General features: G+C 42.2%; 1 protein-coding gene across 1 annotated transcript; it reads right to left on the reverse strand.

Annotated features, from left to right (window-relative positions):
- On the reverse strand, positions 1-10,808 carry FPR2 (formyl peptide receptor 2). Its single transcript, XM_025421421.3, has 2 exons — positions 10,654-10,808; positions 1-3,551 (listed from the first exon to the last, which is right to left on the reverse strand). Exon 2 carries the CDS (start codon positions 3,538-3,540, stop codon positions 2,485-2,487), a length of 1,056 nt encoding a protein of 351 aa, XP_025277206.1. The 5' UTR covers positions 3,541-3,551; positions 10,654-10,808; the 3' UTR covers positions 1-2,484.
- Positions 10,809-16,780: the final 5,972 nt, after the last annotated feature.

Raw genomic sequence — 16,780 nt, forward strand, 5'->3', positions numbered from 1 at the left:
CAAGTTATATGTAACCTTTATTTTACCCTACAGATAAACCTATACATATTGCAAAGGAACATGTGTGTACACAGCTATTCATAGCATTGTTTGTAACAACAAAAGTCTTAAAAACAATTTAGCCAAAGGGACAGAGAAGTGATTAGAAACAATTTAAATAGTCATTAATATGTAACTGATTAAATGTTTTGATACATCAATCCAGTGGAATACCATGCAAGCATTAAAAAGAATGAGGAAGCTCTTTATATGCTGATATGATATAACCATGGCCTGTTATTGCTTAGAATTTATTGCATCTAACCGAAAGGATGGCTGAGAAAAGTATTATTTTAGGTGGATGAATTTCAACCTACTTTTTGTAATGGAGGGGGATGAATATTGGGTTGGAAGCTGGCAGTCTGTACTACATCTTACCCTCTGTCCTCTCAACATCTCTGTATACTCTTCCAAGCAGAAGTAATCCCATCCTTCCCAAGGGTGGTAGCCCCAGTGTTTTATTTTGGAGTTTTAGATGCAATAAGGTCTATAAGTGTTTCTTTGTGATAAGCATTCCATAAAGTTATAAGAATCCTCACTTCCGGAGACCTAATATATAATGGTGCAATAGGAACTGGGCATACACAATGAAGACTTCCAATGAAGAACAGAAAAATAGGATGTAGCAGGTACTATTCTGTTGCAAATAACCAAGGCCAGTGAGCAGAATCCTAAGAACCCAGCTCTGACAGTGAAGCAAGTTTCTTAATTAGCCTATTTGGAAGCGCTGGTTCTATTGAGAAGATGTACACCGTCCTTTGCGCCTGGCTTTGCACTCTTGCATTTCTTACTTGTTTCTTATTTTCTGTGGCCACACCTTAGTTGGACATTTCTTGGGAACTAAAAAAGCATTTCCAGGAGTCAAAAATGCAAATGAAATGGGTACACTGCTATGTGCTGGAAATGCAAAACTTTAGGGATGACATGAAAGAAAGGAGAAGGAAGATGACAGTAAAGCAGCATATTGAGTGAGGGACTTTTGATAACAGGACTATCTAATATTTAGTTTGAGTTCTTTCTTTCGCCAGTGCATCAGGAAAGTATGTTGCCTAGTAACATAATTTGTGAGTGATATTTGCAGAAAGAAAAAAAAAAAGCTGAGTACTATCTTGGACTGACTTTTTTCCAAAAGAAAAGCACCAGGCAACATCCAAAGTGCTTTACTTGAAGCAAAAACTCAAAACCAGAGGTGTTCATAAAAACATAAACTACATGGGAATTTGTAAATATTGTAAACTGCAGTGAGAATCCCCTGGGTACTCTCAATTCATAAAATGAGGGTGAGAGGTCATTTTAGCTAGACATTAAAGGTTTTTACTTGACACCTGGAGGACACTTTTGTTATTGATTCGTTAATTCAGTATTTATTGAGTATCCATCTGTCACTCATTAGGCACTATTTTACATATAGGTGTAGGGATCTATCAGTGAACAATATGGACCAAAATCCCTCCCTTCAGATAGCTTAGTTATGTTACATCACTCCCATTATGTGAAGGAAACCATACCAACTACTATATACAGTTATTATACTGTTTCATGCCAATAGATTTGACAGTTTGGATGAAATGGCTAAATTCCTTGAAAGTCACAGTTTACCGAAATTGACAGAAGAGGAAATAGAAATAGTTATGGGACATAACTATTAAAGAAATTGAACTCACTGCTAAAAGCCTTCCCAGAAAGAAAACCCAAGGCCAATTGGCTTCACTGGTGAAAGTCTAAACATTTATGAAAGAAAAGAGTCAGAGGAATCGCTTCCCAAGTCTGTTTAGGAGGCCATTAGAAGTTTGGTGTAAAAGGTGATAGGGACACTAAGGGAAAGAAAATAGACCCATCTTTACATACACTGAAATGCAGAAGTTCTAAACAAATCTAGTGAGATAATTTATAAATAGACCAAATACATCATGACTAAGTGTGGCTTATCCTACGACTGCAAGGGTAGTTTAACATGCAGAAATTAATCAGTGTAATGTGTAATAAAAGGATAATACTAAATGATCATCTTCATATACACATAAAATATATGATATACAATCCAATAGCTATTCATGATTTTAAAAAAGAAAACTGTTAGTACTAAAACTAAGAATACAAAGAAATTTCTATAATCTGATTAAAAACAGCTTTTTAAAAACCCTAAGCAAAATTTTAATGGTGAAATAACAAATGTTTCCCCCCTATTATACTCTCTTATGTAAACTTTACAAACACCCCATCACTTTCTTTTCTTTCTTGTACTCTTTGACAAGCTCCACTTATCCCAGGGTACAGGCTGAGGTCCAAAATTAAAATAACATCTATGTCACTTTTTCCCTCCCAAATCAAGGAATACCAAAGTATTTTTCATGATGAGTGCTTCAGTATGACCCATGGTAATGTGAAGCTGAAAATGCGAGCAGGGTAGGAGCATGCAGAGCTAAAAAATGGCTCTCAGCCCCCTCACATTGCCTGTAACTCTGCTTCTGCAGATGGTAAAGCAGATTTGGCTGTTGTGTCAGTGGTCTGGGTTACATCCTCACTAAGGGCCCTCTCCAGACTGGCAGGCAGGGAGTGGATCAGTCTCTCTCGGAAGTCTTGGCCCATGAAGACGTAGAGCATTGGGTTGAGGCAGCTGTTGAAGAAGGCCAGGGAGCTCGTTGGATTAACCAAGACGTCAAGGATTTTGTACTTACCTTCAAACAACATCTCTTTGAGCCAGACTGTGCCTAAAAGGGCAATCAGTTGAAAGGGGAACCAACAGAGAAAGAAGGAAGCCACAACAGCAGTAAGGACCCGTAAGGGACGACTGGATTTAATCATGCCTTTTTTGTGTATCTTGGCAGCAATGAGCCCGTAGCAGATAGCAACGATGGACATTGGCATGCTGAAGCCAATGATAAACCGGATGATCCCTCTGGCTGTCAACATGGTGATGGCCACCTTCAATCTCTCTTCAATACTGTTGCCCCAGGATGCAAAATTGAAAGTACAGTATATATTCCCTGTTCCATCATTTACTGTAGTCAAGAAGATGAAAACTGGCAAGGTAAGGATTAGGGCAAGAATCCAAGGTCCAATGATCACTTTTGAAGCAAGGCTTACTGTACGGTGGTTCTGGGCCCAGACTGGATGCAGGACACAAATACAGCGGTCCAGGGCAATGAAAGCAATGAGGAAGACACTTCCAAACAGGTTAATGTCCACCACAATATGAACTACCTTGCATAGGAACCAGCCAAAAGGCCACAGTTCTCTCATAGCCATTGAGACAATGAGGAATGGTAGGGTGGCAGTGAAGGAGAAGTCAGCTAAGGCCAGGTTCAGGTAACAGATTGTGGTGACTGTGCGTGCCATCCGGAATCCAGCCACCCAGATCACAAGCCCATTGCCCAGGATGCCAAGGACAAAGGTGATCCCAAGCACCACCAATGGCAGGATATGCAGAACCTTGTAGCCAGCAGACTCATGGAGCATCTCTTCGGATCCATTCAGAGGGATGGAGAGGTTGTTTTCCATCTTGCCCACACCTGAAACATTTCAATTGCCATTTCTCATCTGTGGAACCATCTTATAGCATCCCTATTCATGGCCAACATTAACTTCTACTATAGCTCCCACTCCAGCCAGGAACCCCACTCTCCTGAAACTTGGCCAGTCATACTATAAAACTGGCATTCTCTTGCCTAATATGTTGGGAAAAGATAGTTCTCCATAGTCCCATAGTTACTCAGATGTATTCCACCTGTCAGGTTGCTTAATCAAGAGAATTACAAGGCTCTTATTCACTAGCAGAAAAGTACACTTACAGTATATAGATAAGAGAAAATTGATTGGCAGACACGGCTCAGTGAGGGAAATGCTAGACTCAGAGTGAGTAGGTTCACTTCTGACCCATCATTCACTGCATAGATGTTGGCAAGCTCTGCAAAGCTCTTTCAGCCCCAGGTTCTCCCAGACTCCCAGCTTCCACTATGAGAACCCTTTGCCTGCTATTTGCTTAGTATTGACATTAAAGTTTTAGAATTTGGTTTGAGTTTATAATTGAGGATCTTGAACAGTTACGGTAATATGTAGAAACATATTACATCATGTGGATTCTATGCTGGAGGAAGTCAGCAAAGGGGGCCCTATCTCTACTTTCAGCCCTCTGTTTCCTTTGCTTGATATAGAGCTCTTCTCTGGGATGTGAAGAAGTTTTGCCCATTGCGTAATGTTCATGTTCTGTGGGATAAGGAGTATGAGAGTAATAAAATTTGTTAGTAATATCTGTGGGGTTCTCATCAGAGACCATGCATTGTATTAATTGCTATATATGGGGATCTAGTTTGATCTACATAAAAAGCTATAGTGCTCGTTATTTCTGGTTTTCATAAGAATAAGTTGATGTGGGCAGCCCCAGTGGCTCAGCGGTTTAGCACTGCCTTCGGCCCGAGGTGTGATCCTGGAGACCCGGGATCGAGTCCCACGTCAGGTTCCCTGCATGGAGCCTGCTTCTCCCTCTGCCTATGTCTCTGCCTCTCTCTGTGTGTCTCTCATGAATAAATAAATGAAATCTTTAAAAAAATGTTTTTCTTGATCTTAAAAGTAAGAATGCCCCCCCCCAAAAAAAAGAAAAAGAATTTTAAAAAATGTAGTGTCTGCATCTGGACCAGGTCACATCTATAACTACTGCATCCAAATTCAACACAGAGGTCTGTGTGGCTCTCACCTCTATGCTACATTAACAGATTTCCTAATATTATGATCTGTTAACTGTATCAGAAATATCCAGGGTGGCTGGGGTGCCTGGCTGGCTCAGTCAGTGGAGCATGTGACTCTTGATCTCAAGGTTGTGAGTTCAAGCTCCACACTGGGTGTAGAGATTACTTAAAAATAAAATCTTAAAAAAAAGAGAGAAATATCCAGTGCGGCTATTAATAGTGAATATTCATGAACCTCACCCTAGAATCTCTTTACATAAAAGCTAAGGTGGTCTTTTATGGCCTCAAAAATTTGAGAGTCAATTTACCCTGACCTATTCAGCCTCCTTAAGAGAAATTGCAGTTACTAAGCACCTGTTAACATTTAATACTCATAATCATATTGCAAAGTGTTGGGGCACCTGGGTGGCTCAGTCAATTAAATTCCTGACTCTTGATTTTGGCTCAGGTCAGGATTTCAGAGTCATGGCATGGAGCGCCATGTCAGGCTCTGCACTCAGCAGGAAGTCCGCCTAAGATTCTTTCTTTCCCTGTTCTGCCTCTCCCTGCCCCTCTCTCTAAAATAAATAAATAGGGGCACCTGGGTGTTTCAGTCAGTTAAGCATCCAAGTTTCAGTTTCAGCTCAGATCGTGATCTCAGGGTCATGAGATCGAGCCTCATGTCAGGCTGCATGCTCAGCACAGAGTCTGTTTGAGATTCTCTCTCCCTCTCCCTCTGCCCCTCCCACTCATGCTCTTTCTCTCTCTCTAAAATCAATAAATCTTTAAAAAATGGGAATAAGGGATCCCTGGGTGGCGCAGCGGTTTGGCGTCTGCCTTTGGCCCAGGGTGCGATCCTGGAGATCCGGGATCGAATCCCACGTCAGGCTCCCGGTGCATGGAGCCTGCTTCTCCCTCTGCCTGTGTCTCTGCCTCTCTCTCTCTCACTGTGTGCCTATCACGAATAAATAAAAATTTAAAAAAAATGGGAATAAGGTGGGGGAATGGGGTAATTGGTTATGGGCATTAAGGAGGGTACTTGATGTAATGAGCGCTGAGTATTATATGCAACTGATGTATCACTAAATTCTACCCCTGAAACTAATAATACAGTATATGTTAACTAACTTGAATATAAATAAAATTATATTAACATACTAATAATAATATTGCAAGGTATCTGTTATCATCCCTCTTTTTTTTTTTTTTTACGATTTTATTTATTTATTCATGAGAGACACACAGAGAGAGGCAGAGACACAGGCAGAGGGAGAAGCAGGCTCCTGGCAGGGAGCCCGATGGCGGAATTCAATCCTGGGACCCTAGGATAACACCCTGAGCTGAAGGCAGATGCTCAACCACTGAGCCACCCAGGAGTCCCAGGAACATTTTCCATGTGCCAAGAGCTCCTTTAGCCCTCACCACAACCCTCGCATATGGCACTTGAGGATTGATGTATGCCAGCATTTGAGCTCAGCCAGACAGATTCCACCAGAATTGTCCCCTCGACTCTCTTCCACTTGCCAGACTTCCTTAACAGAGTCAAATTCTCTCTACTCACTCTTTAAGCACCTATGAGGCTCTCAGAAGATATGGTGCGCTCAGTGATCTATAGATTTTGGTTTAAAAATGCTGCTACAGGGACATCTGGGTGGCTCAGCGGTTGAGCGTCTACCTTTGACTCAAGTTGTGATCCTGGAGTCCTGGGATTGAGTCCCACATTGGGCGCCCTGTGGGGAGACTGCTTATCCCTCTGCCTATGTCTCTGCCTTTCTCTCTGTGTCTTTTATGAATAATAAATAAAAATTTTTTTAAATGCTGCTACAACGAGGAAGGACAATCGTGCAATGACAGGAGGGGCAAGGCCAGTGAGGCAAAGTTGTAAACTCTGGGCCCATCCTAGTTGTAGTGTAGGAGAGAGAACCTATGAACCACACATGATACTACTGTGGATTATGAAGGCTGCTATTTGGTGAGCTCCTCAAATGTGCCAGTCACTGTACATTTTATAATCTCCAGTTACAACACCCTTGTTTTGGGATAAACATTATTGCCATGTAATATAAAAGGAAACCATGGCTCTGACAGGGGAAGTGACTGGCCAGGTGTCACAACTATTACGGCGGCACCACTAGATTATGGCAATTTCAAATGGAAACTCAGCACTTCCGTGTTAGCTTACTCTACTTCTCTCTCTCTCTCTCTTTAAAGATTTTATTCATTCATGAGAGATACACACACACAGAGAGAGAGAGAGAGAGAGAGAGAGACAGAGACACAGGCAGAGGGAGAAGCAGGCTCCATACAGGGAGCCCGATGCAAGTCTCGGGCCTGGGACTCCAGGATCACGCCCTGGGCTGAAGGCAGGGGCTAAACCGCTGAGCCACCCAGTGATCCCCAGCTTACTCTACTTTTCTAGCGTATTTGCACTTCCAGATTTTGAAATAACTGTTTCAGTTCTCCTTTTTTCCTCTCTGGTTTTACCCGGTCTTTCCCCTCCTAATCCCCACTCTCAGCTAATGCCTTTGCCTCATATTATAATGGGAAGATGGTAACCACTAGAAATTTTTAGCCTGCCCTGCTCTAAACCTTCCAATCTACCTGCACCTGTTGTAGCAAATAAAGAGTTCTCATTCTCCCAGCAGCTACCCTCCTATATTTGTTCTGTATCCCTCTCTACCTCATCTTCCCGAAAACTTTCCTCCAGCATTGTCCCTTTTCTTTTCTGCCAAAGACAAAAGCCCAAGATTTTCTTTCTACTGGGTCATTCTCACTATCCCATAAATGTTATAATCTCTTTTCCCTTTAAAAAGAAACCATCCTGGGATCCCTGGGTGGCGCAGTGGTTTGGCGCCTGCCTTTGGCCCAGGGCTCGATCCTGGAGACCCGGGATCGAATCCCACGTGGGGCTCCCGGTGCATGGAGCCTGCTTCTCCCTCTGCCTGTGTCTCTGCTTCTCTCTCTCTCTCTGTGACTATCATAAATAAATAAAAAAAAATTAAAAAAAAAAAAAAAAAAAAGAAACCATCCTGGGGCCCCTGGCTTGCTCAGCGGATAGAGCATATGACTCTTGGCTTTGGGGTCATGAGTTCAAGCCCCACATTGGACATTGAATTTACTTTAAAAAATAAAAATTTAAAAATAAAAAGAAACCATCCTTGACCCGTATTCCTTTCCAGCTTCAGCTCTATTTCTCTCAAGAGACTTCTTTCTGTGAAGAGGATTCTCAGCCAAACTTTAGAAGGGAGCCTCTCCACTCCTCGCCTCCCATTTTCTCCTAAACATACTCCAGACTGACTTTGCTGCTCAGAGCTCCACAGAATGTGCTCTCCTCAGGGATACCTGTGGCCTCCTCACTGCTGACTCCAGTGGTCCCTTCTCAGTCCTCATCTTGATACCTCAGTGACATAGGACCCATTTGACCCCTTCCTGCTTCCTAAGACACATTTTTCCTATGCCTTGAGATGATAAAATGCACCCACAACACACTCTTGGTTGTTATTATAGCTCAATTGGCCACCTCTTCTCAGCCCAATTTCTTAGCTTTTTCTCCTCTAAATTTAACTTTTTTTATTTTTAAAGATTTTTTTAAAAGATTGTATGTATTTAGAGAGAGAGAGCCTGCACATGCAAGCAGGGGAAGGGGGCAAAGGGAGAGGGAGGGAGAGAATCTTAAGCAGACTCCACACTGAGTGCGGAGCCCCACTTGGGGCTCAATCTCACAACCCCCTGAGATCATGACCTGAGCCAAAATCAAGAGTCAGATGCTTAGCCAACAGCCACCGGGTGCCCCTTAAAGATTTTATTTTATTTTATTTTTTAAGGATTTTATTTTTACATAATTTCCACACCCAATGTGAGGTTCAGACTCACAACCTCGAGATCAAAGAGTCCTGAGCTCCACCAAGCCAGGCGTCTCAGTCCTGATAACTTCTAAGCTCCTTAAAACTCTAGTCTGATATACCCACCTGACTTCTTGACTAAAACAGATCCTTGATGTCTTTCCCTTATTGCCCAGCCTAATCCAAGTCTGTCTTCTGTCTGCAAAGCAACTGAATCCACTCCCAGAATCATTCCCATTCCTTGTCCATGGCCCCCACTTCTGGCCTGCATATTTGGACCAACCTTGCAAATAGCTTGTTCCTGCTACAAATGCCTCCCCCTGAGTACCGCTCACCCAAAATCCATTCTCCAGACATTAGCCAAATGATCTTTTAAAAGATCATGATAGATCATGACCTTGTTCTGCTCAACATCCTCCAGTGGTTCCCAAAGTCCGGACTTCCAAACTCAAGTTTACCAAACACTCTTGGATCTGCACCATCTATCCTTTTGTGACCCAATTTCCAAAGTGTGAGGGAGTCCCCACATCAACAAACAATTTTTGAACATCAGCAGGTGTCTAAGAACTCAACTCCATTCTGACACTATCAGATTGCACAGGTTAAAAGTTCAGTACTAAAAGATGCTCCCTGCACCTAGGGCAATTCAGATACTAGGTACAAGTCTGGGGTACCTGTGGTTCTGACTGACTGGCTGTAAATCAGAGGTTCCTACAACCTCTTCCTCGGATTCAATCCATCTGTTGCAGTGGCTCACAGAGCCCAGAGAAATATTTTATTTGCTATATCACCAGTTTATTATAAAAGGATATCACTCAGGAACAGCAGATGAAAGAGATACATAGGGCTAGGTGTGGGGAAAGGATGTGGAGTTTTCATGTCCTCTTCAGGTGTGCTGCTCTCTCCATGTTTTCACCAACCCAGAAACTCTCTGAAGTCTGTCCTTTTGTGTTTTTATGGAGGCTTCATTACACAGGCATGATTGATTAACTCATTGGCTATTGGGGATTGAACTCAGTCTCTGTGGTTGATTTTCTCCCATCCTTAGGTGCTTTCCGAAAGTCACCTCATTAACAACAAAAGACACCTCTGCCACTCTCATCACTTAGGAAATTCCAAGAGTTTTAGGAACTCTGTGCCAGAAACAGAACGAAAACTAAATATTTCTCTTTCTTTAAGATTTTATTTATTTATTTGAGAGAGAGAGCAGAGAGCACAAGTGGGGAGTGGTGGAGGGAGAGGGAGAAGCAGGCTCCCTGCTGAGCAGGTGCCAATGCCAATGCCAGGACTCAATGTCCTCCCAGGATCATGACCTGAGCCGAAGGCAGACACCCAACTGACTAGCCACCTAGATGCCCCCCAACATCACACTCAATCATACTTCATACATCGCTCTAGTCTTACACAATGCATTCTATCCATTGAACTCCTTCGATTGCTTGAACATGCCAAGCTCATTGCCATCTTGAGGCTTCTGCATCCTCTGTTCCTCTGCCTATTATGCTCTTTCAAGCTTCCCACATTTGGCTCTTCAGTAAGAATGAGTTATTACATCTTCAGAGGCCCCCCCCCCCCCCCGGCCCACAATACAGGGCAGCTACTCCAGGCAGGCTTATTCTACGAGATATTCTTGTTTGTTTATCCATTCTTTCATTTCCTATTCTAAATATCCTCCACAATGGTATAAATGCTAGAAGACTACCAAATTTTTTCAGTGCTAAATTTCTAGAGTAATGCTGTCCAAAGGAAACATACATGCGAGCCACATATGAGGCTTACCATTCTTTCTACAAAGTAAAAGAAATTGGGATAATATATTAATTTTAATAATATATGTAACCCAGCATATCAAAAAGAATATCATTAGAACAGGTAGTCAATATAAGAATTATCAGTGAGCTATTCTGCATTCTTTCTTCATGCTAAGTCTTTTGAATATACTAAATGTCTTTTACAGCACATCTCAGGTTGGACCAGTGAGAGCTCAATAACCATATATAGCAAGTGGATTCTAGATTGGATAGCCTAGCTCTGAAGGTTTAGGAGGTATCTGCCACCTAGCAGATGTTCAAATAGTAATTTTTGAAATTGTCAGGGTCCCAACTTACCACTGGCTGAGATCCTTTTTCTCTTGTTAGTTCCTGGCTTCTTGCAAAGTGACTCAAGTTGGGCAGACACTTTATTGAACAAAGGGGGAGGAAAGATGAAGCTGGAACCAATCAGGTGACAGAAACCCGGGGCTTCTTGCAACTTCCAGAAAACACCCTGAATATGTTGTCAGTGTACTCTCCTCGGAGACTGAAGTCTGAATATTCCCCTCACCTCCAGCCCTATTACAGGAGACAGGAATTGACCCCTCTAAATATCAAGAGTCAAGAAGTGTGGGTGTCCCAGTCTTTTCTCCTTAAGAGGTTCAGGAAAATGAAGGAAACAATTATTGAAGGTAGAAGAACTCAAGGCAAGCAGTAAAAAGCAGAGATAATGGTTAAGCAAAAACTTGTTTCTCTTTTCACACAGCACTTCTGACACCAAATGTGTAGTAAAGGGCTCCATCCTACAGCAAGACTGCCCCCATTTCAGATGCTACTTGCAAGTCCCTGGTTGTCACCTGCAGCTGACTGACCAGCTATAAATCAGGGGTCTCTGAGGCCCTCTCTTCAGGTCCAATAATTGGCTAGAGTGGCTCGACAAACTTAGGAAGCCAATTTGCTTTCGTTTACCATTTTATTATAAAGGATACAGCTCAAAACCAGCTGAAGCCAGTGTCCATCTTGTCAGTTCAGAAGAAAAAATGAACAGTAGAGTGTGTATTGCCCCCAGGAATGGCGGGACCAGCTGAGGAACCTGTAGGTACGCAACGCCACTAGCTTACAAGTAGTTAATTAGCACTACCCTAAAGGTATAACCACCACATTTACTTAGTGAAATCTCTAACATAAAGAAAAATTTCCAATTCTCAGTCTCCTGAGTTGGAAAAGACCTCCAGATGACCAGATGAAGTGGTGCCAGAGCACCTGCTAACATGAACTCATGGGCCTCCAGTCAGCGGTTTTCAGCTTCTCAGGTGACTCCTGCCCCTAACTTTTGCCCTTTATCTTATTTTAAAGATTTATTTGAGAAAGACAGAGAGTGCATGAGCAGGGTGGAGTAGGAGAGAAAGGATTTCAAACAGACTCCCTGCTGAGCAGGTTGCCCAACACAGGGCTCTATCCCATGACCCTGAGATTATGACCTGAGCTGAAATCAAGAGTCAGACACTTAACCAGTTGAGCCACCCAGGCATCTCAGATAAAGCCCCTCACTTGCAAGCCATCAGGGAGTTTGGGGCTAATCAGCATTAGGTCCCCATTCTCCTAGGAGGAGCCACATCAGTAAATAACCCTCCTTTCTGCACTGCCAAAGCTCAGTGTCGGTTTTTATTGACTTGCTGCACATCAGGTAGACAAACTCTCATTTGGGTTGGTTATATGGCCAAATGGAAGGGATACATAGGCAAAGTATATAGAGGTTGGATGTGTACACTTTCCATATCCTCTCTGAGGGCACCACCATCCCAACACCATGATGTGTTCACTAACCCAGAAGCTCATCAAATCTTACGTTCAGGAGTTTTTATAGAGCTTAATCTCCAAACCCCTCCCATCTTCCCTACCCCAAAATCTGTGTGTGGGGCTGAAAGTCCCAAAGCTTTAGTCACCTAGTCCTTCAGAGGCTATCATAGGGTCCCCACTTAAGTCACTGTATTAGTATAAACTTTGGTGTGATCAAAAAGAGCTCCTTAGATATAATAAAATATATCTTTATATATTTTATGTAAAATATATTTTTTTTTCATTTATGTAAAAATGTGTTTATTTAAAATATATTTATATATTTTATCATTCAGGAAATTCCTGGGGTTTTAGGAGACTGTGCCAGGAACTAGGGACAAAGACCAAATATATTTTATAAAACATAATGCTAAAAGAAATAGAGAGGGCACCTGGGTGGCTCAGTCTTTTGAGCATCCTACTTTTGATTTTGCCTCAGGTCACTATCTTGGGGTTGTGAGATCAATGTTCAACATGGGGCCTGCTTGGGATTCTCTCTCCCTCTTCCTCTGCCCTTCCACCCTCCACCCCATGCCCACTTGCTAGAGCTCTCTCTCTCTAAAAAATAAATAAATAAAAATAAAAGGAATTGTAACCAGGAACACAGAGAGAGGTAAGGGAGATGTGTAAAAGAGGACCCTTCACCCAATATCATCATCAAGATCAATCCCCTAAACTTCTGCTCCTCAGGGAGATAACTTTGAGGCCACTGATCTGAAGAGATGGGTCCTATTGAGATTTTAAGCACCATCATACTGTTCTACAGAGTTATTCTCAAATCCAGTCGCTACAACCATGGAGAAGAGTGAAAAGCCAGAAGACAAGAGTCTAAGAGAAAGAGATGAAAACAACTATTTTCTTTTTTCTCCCAGAATCACCATACCAATGGGATGTTTTCAGTTATACGTATAGCAAACATGTGAATCCCTTAAACCATGAAGAAATTTATTATTATAAAGGTTTGGAGTTTTATTTTTTTTTAAATAAAGATTTTATTAATTTATTCATGAGAGACACTGAGAGAGAGAGGCAGAGACACAGGCAGAGGGAGAAGCAGGCTCCCTGTAAGAAGCCCAATCCGGGACTCAATCCTGGATCCCAGGATCACTCCCTGAGCTGAAGGCAGATGCTCAACCGATGAGCCATCCAGGCATCCCACCTTTCTCATTTTATAAGGGAGGAGAATCTGTCCTGGAGTCTCTGCAAACCTGCTTTTAACTTTTTACTGACAGAACTGAGTGACATAGCATTTCCAGACCAATACCAGGAAAAAAAAAAAGTCTTAATGAAGTTGCCCTGGTTGGCTTACAATGAAGGAAATTACTATCTGAATAAAATGGAATCCACTGATTAAGGAATAAGGGTGGTAGATATTATACTGGTGTAGGCCTCCAAAGGAGTTCTTGCTTGCTGCCTCCTGGGAACACAGAAATTAATCAGACACAGGCTCTGACCAACTAGATGAAAAAATGAGACAATGAAGTGAAGTGCTTGTGTCCTGACTCAGGTCCTTGGGCCCTCCAAGCAATAGAAATTTACTAGAGGCCAAACAGGAATTCTAGGGAAGGCTTTTATTGGGGCTGATGCTCAAGCACAAGGGAAACAGCACAAAGGAAAGCTGGCTCTCTGAACAAAGGCTAGAGAAAGTTTTTAAAGAGACTGAGGTGGGAAAGAAGTGACTCAAAGCAGGTAGTTGGAGAGATATGGGATATTGGCTCACAGGCGTAGCAAACAGAACATTCTTCATCATGCGTTGCATATTTCATTAATATGTTAAATCTCCATCCCTGGGAGTGTTTTTAATATTACAATCAGGAGGAGGGGCACCTGGATGGCTCAGTCCCTAGAGCACTTTAACTAGCTGCCTTTAGCACAGGTGATGATTTCAGGGTCCTGGGATGGAGCCCTGCGTTGGGCTTCCTGCTCAGCGGGGAGCCTGCTTCTGCCTCTCCCTCTGCCTGTTGCTCCCCTTGCTTCTGCTCTCTGGCTGTCTGTATCTCTCTGTCAAATAAATAAATAAAATCTTTAAAAAATATTATAATTAGGGGAAGTCGATGAAAGATTATTGCTGGGGTCCACCTTGGCACAGACTGGTTTGGCTTGTTCTTTGCCGGTCTTTGTAGTCAAGTCTACCCTTTGGTAAGCATCCTGCTTCCACATTCCTGGAAGATATGCTACTCAAAGGGGCATAGGATTTCAGCTATCAAGGCATGTTGGGTTTCATGATCAAGATTGAGGAGGACTCAAGTCCAGTCCCTGCTCTGTCTCATTTGGTCACAGTAGAGTAACAGTATACATAGTAATAGAAAGATGCCTGAGTTTTTATGAGATCCTCCAAAAGAAACAGTTAACTCAGAATGACAAGGCATAGTATCATTCAGAAAGAGGGTAACATCTAGGCTGAGTCTTAAAGACTCAGATAAAGAAGAGAAAGAAAATTGCATTCCAGGCAGAAGGGAGTGAAAATCCACATGAGAGAGGCCAAGAAATTGGTTAAATTGGTTATTGGAGCATAGGTGATGAGGCAAAGAGTGGTAAGTGATGCCAGAGGCCATCTCCTAGAGGGTCATGACTGCTACAAGGAAGACTTGGGGGCACCTGGGTGGCACAGTCGGTTGAGCATCCGATTCTTGGTTTTGGCTCAGATTGTGATCTCAGGGATGTGAGAAGTTCCATGCTCAGTGTAGAGTCTGCTTGAGATTATCTCTCCCTCTCCCTCTGCCCCTCCTGCTCATGCTCTCTAAATAAATAACTAAATAAATGTCTTTTAAAAAAATGAGCAGAGGACCTGAATAAACATTTCTCCACAGAAGCCATACAGATGGCCAACAGACACATGAGAAGACGCTCAACATCACTAATCATCAGGAAAATGCAAATCAAAACCACAATGAGATACTACTTCACCCTTTCAAAATGGCTAGAATCAAAAAGACAAATAACAAGTATGATGAAGATGTAGAGAGAAAGAAATCCTCATGTTGGTGGAAATGTAAATTGGTACAGCCACTGTCAGAAACGATATAGAAGTTCCAGAAAAATTAAAAATATAAATACTACATGATTCAGTAATTCCACTACTGGGTATTTATCCAAAGAAAACAAAACCATTAAAGTCATGTTTATTTTATTTTATTTTTTTAAGATTTTATTTATTCATGAGAGACACACAGAGAGAGGCAGAGACACAGGCAGAGGGAGAAGCAGGCTCCTCATAAGGAGCCCAATGTGGGACTCGATCTCAGGACCGGGATCATGTCCTGAGCCAAAGGCAGACGCTCAACCACTGAGCCACTCAGGTGTCCCCTAAAGTTGTGTTTAATTCTTTTTTAATTAAAAAGATAAGTGCACCCTTGGGATGCCTGGGTGGCTCAGCGATTGACCAGCTGTCTTTGGCTCAGGGCATGGTCCCGCAGTCCTGGAGTCGAGTCCCACATCGAGCTCCTTATGAGAACCTTGCTTCTCCCTCTGCCTACATCTCTGCCTCTCTCTCTGTGTCTCTCATGAATAAATAAATAAAATCTTTTAAAAAACCATAAGTACACCCTTATATTTATTGCAGTGTTATTCACAATAGCCAAGATATGGAAGCAACCAAAGTGTATCAATAGGTGAATGGATAATGAAGATGTGGTATACTTATATAAAGGGATATTAAAAAAACAAACAAACAAACAAACAAACAAAAAGGGATCCTTGGGTGGCGCAGCGGTTTGGCGCCTGCCTTTGGCCCAGGGCGCGATCCTGGAGACCCGGGATCTAATCCCACGTCGGGCTCCCGGTGCATGGAGCCTGCTTCTCCCTCTGCCTGTGTCTCTGCCTCTCTCTCTCTCTCTCTGTGTGTGTGACTATCATAAAAAAAAAGGGGGATATTATTTATCCATAAATAAGAATGAGATCTTGCCATTTGCAAAAATATAGATGGATCCAGAGGGTATTATGCTAAGTGAAATGTCAGAGAAAGACAAATACCATATGATTTCACTTAGATGTAGACTCTAAAAAACAAAAATGAACAAATAAAAAAAGCAGGAACATACCCATATATACAAACAAACTGGTTGTTTTGGGTGGGGGGTGGAGATGGTGGTGTGGGGATGGGCAAGATGGGTGAAGGGGAGTTGGAGACAAAGGCTTACAGCTATGGAATGAGTAAGTCATGGAGATGGAAGGTACAGCATAGGGAATATAGTCAATGATATGTAATAGTGTTGTATGGTGACAGATGGTAGCTACTCTTGTGGTGAGCATAGCATAATGTATAGAGTCATTGAATCATTATGTTGTGTACCTCAAACTAATATAACATTGTGTGTCAACATACTTCAATTTTAAAAAATTTTTTGAAAATAGGAGGGGAGCTTGTCAGATGTATGCTTTAGGAAAAACATTGTCCTAGAGTTCTGCAAAGCGATAGATTTGAGAATGTTCCCAATTGGAGGCAGAGACTTTCGAGTGAAGGAAGGATGTAGCAAGAGATTAAAGGAAAGTTGTTGAAGACCAGCCTAGGACAGATCTAGGGTCATAGACAGGTGTGGTCTGGGGAGAGATGTTCCTGTTACTATCGCTACATAATAATCCACTCTAAAACATAAGCAATGTCAAACAACCACTTTATTATGCTCATGAATTATGTGGGTTAGGA

This window comes from Canis lupus, chromosome 1 (assembly GCF_003254725.2).
Source record: "Canis lupus dingo isolate Sandy chromosome 1, ASM325472v2, whole genome shotgun sequence".
Taxonomy (NCBI): domain Eukaryota; kingdom Metazoa; phylum Chordata; class Mammalia; order Carnivora; family Canidae; genus Canis; species Canis lupus.

Coding starts and splice junctions, on each gene's coding strand:
- FPR2 (XM_025421421.3), bottom strand. CDS start 3,540: ATGGAAAACAACCTCTCCATCCCTCTGAATGGATCCGAAGAGATGCTC.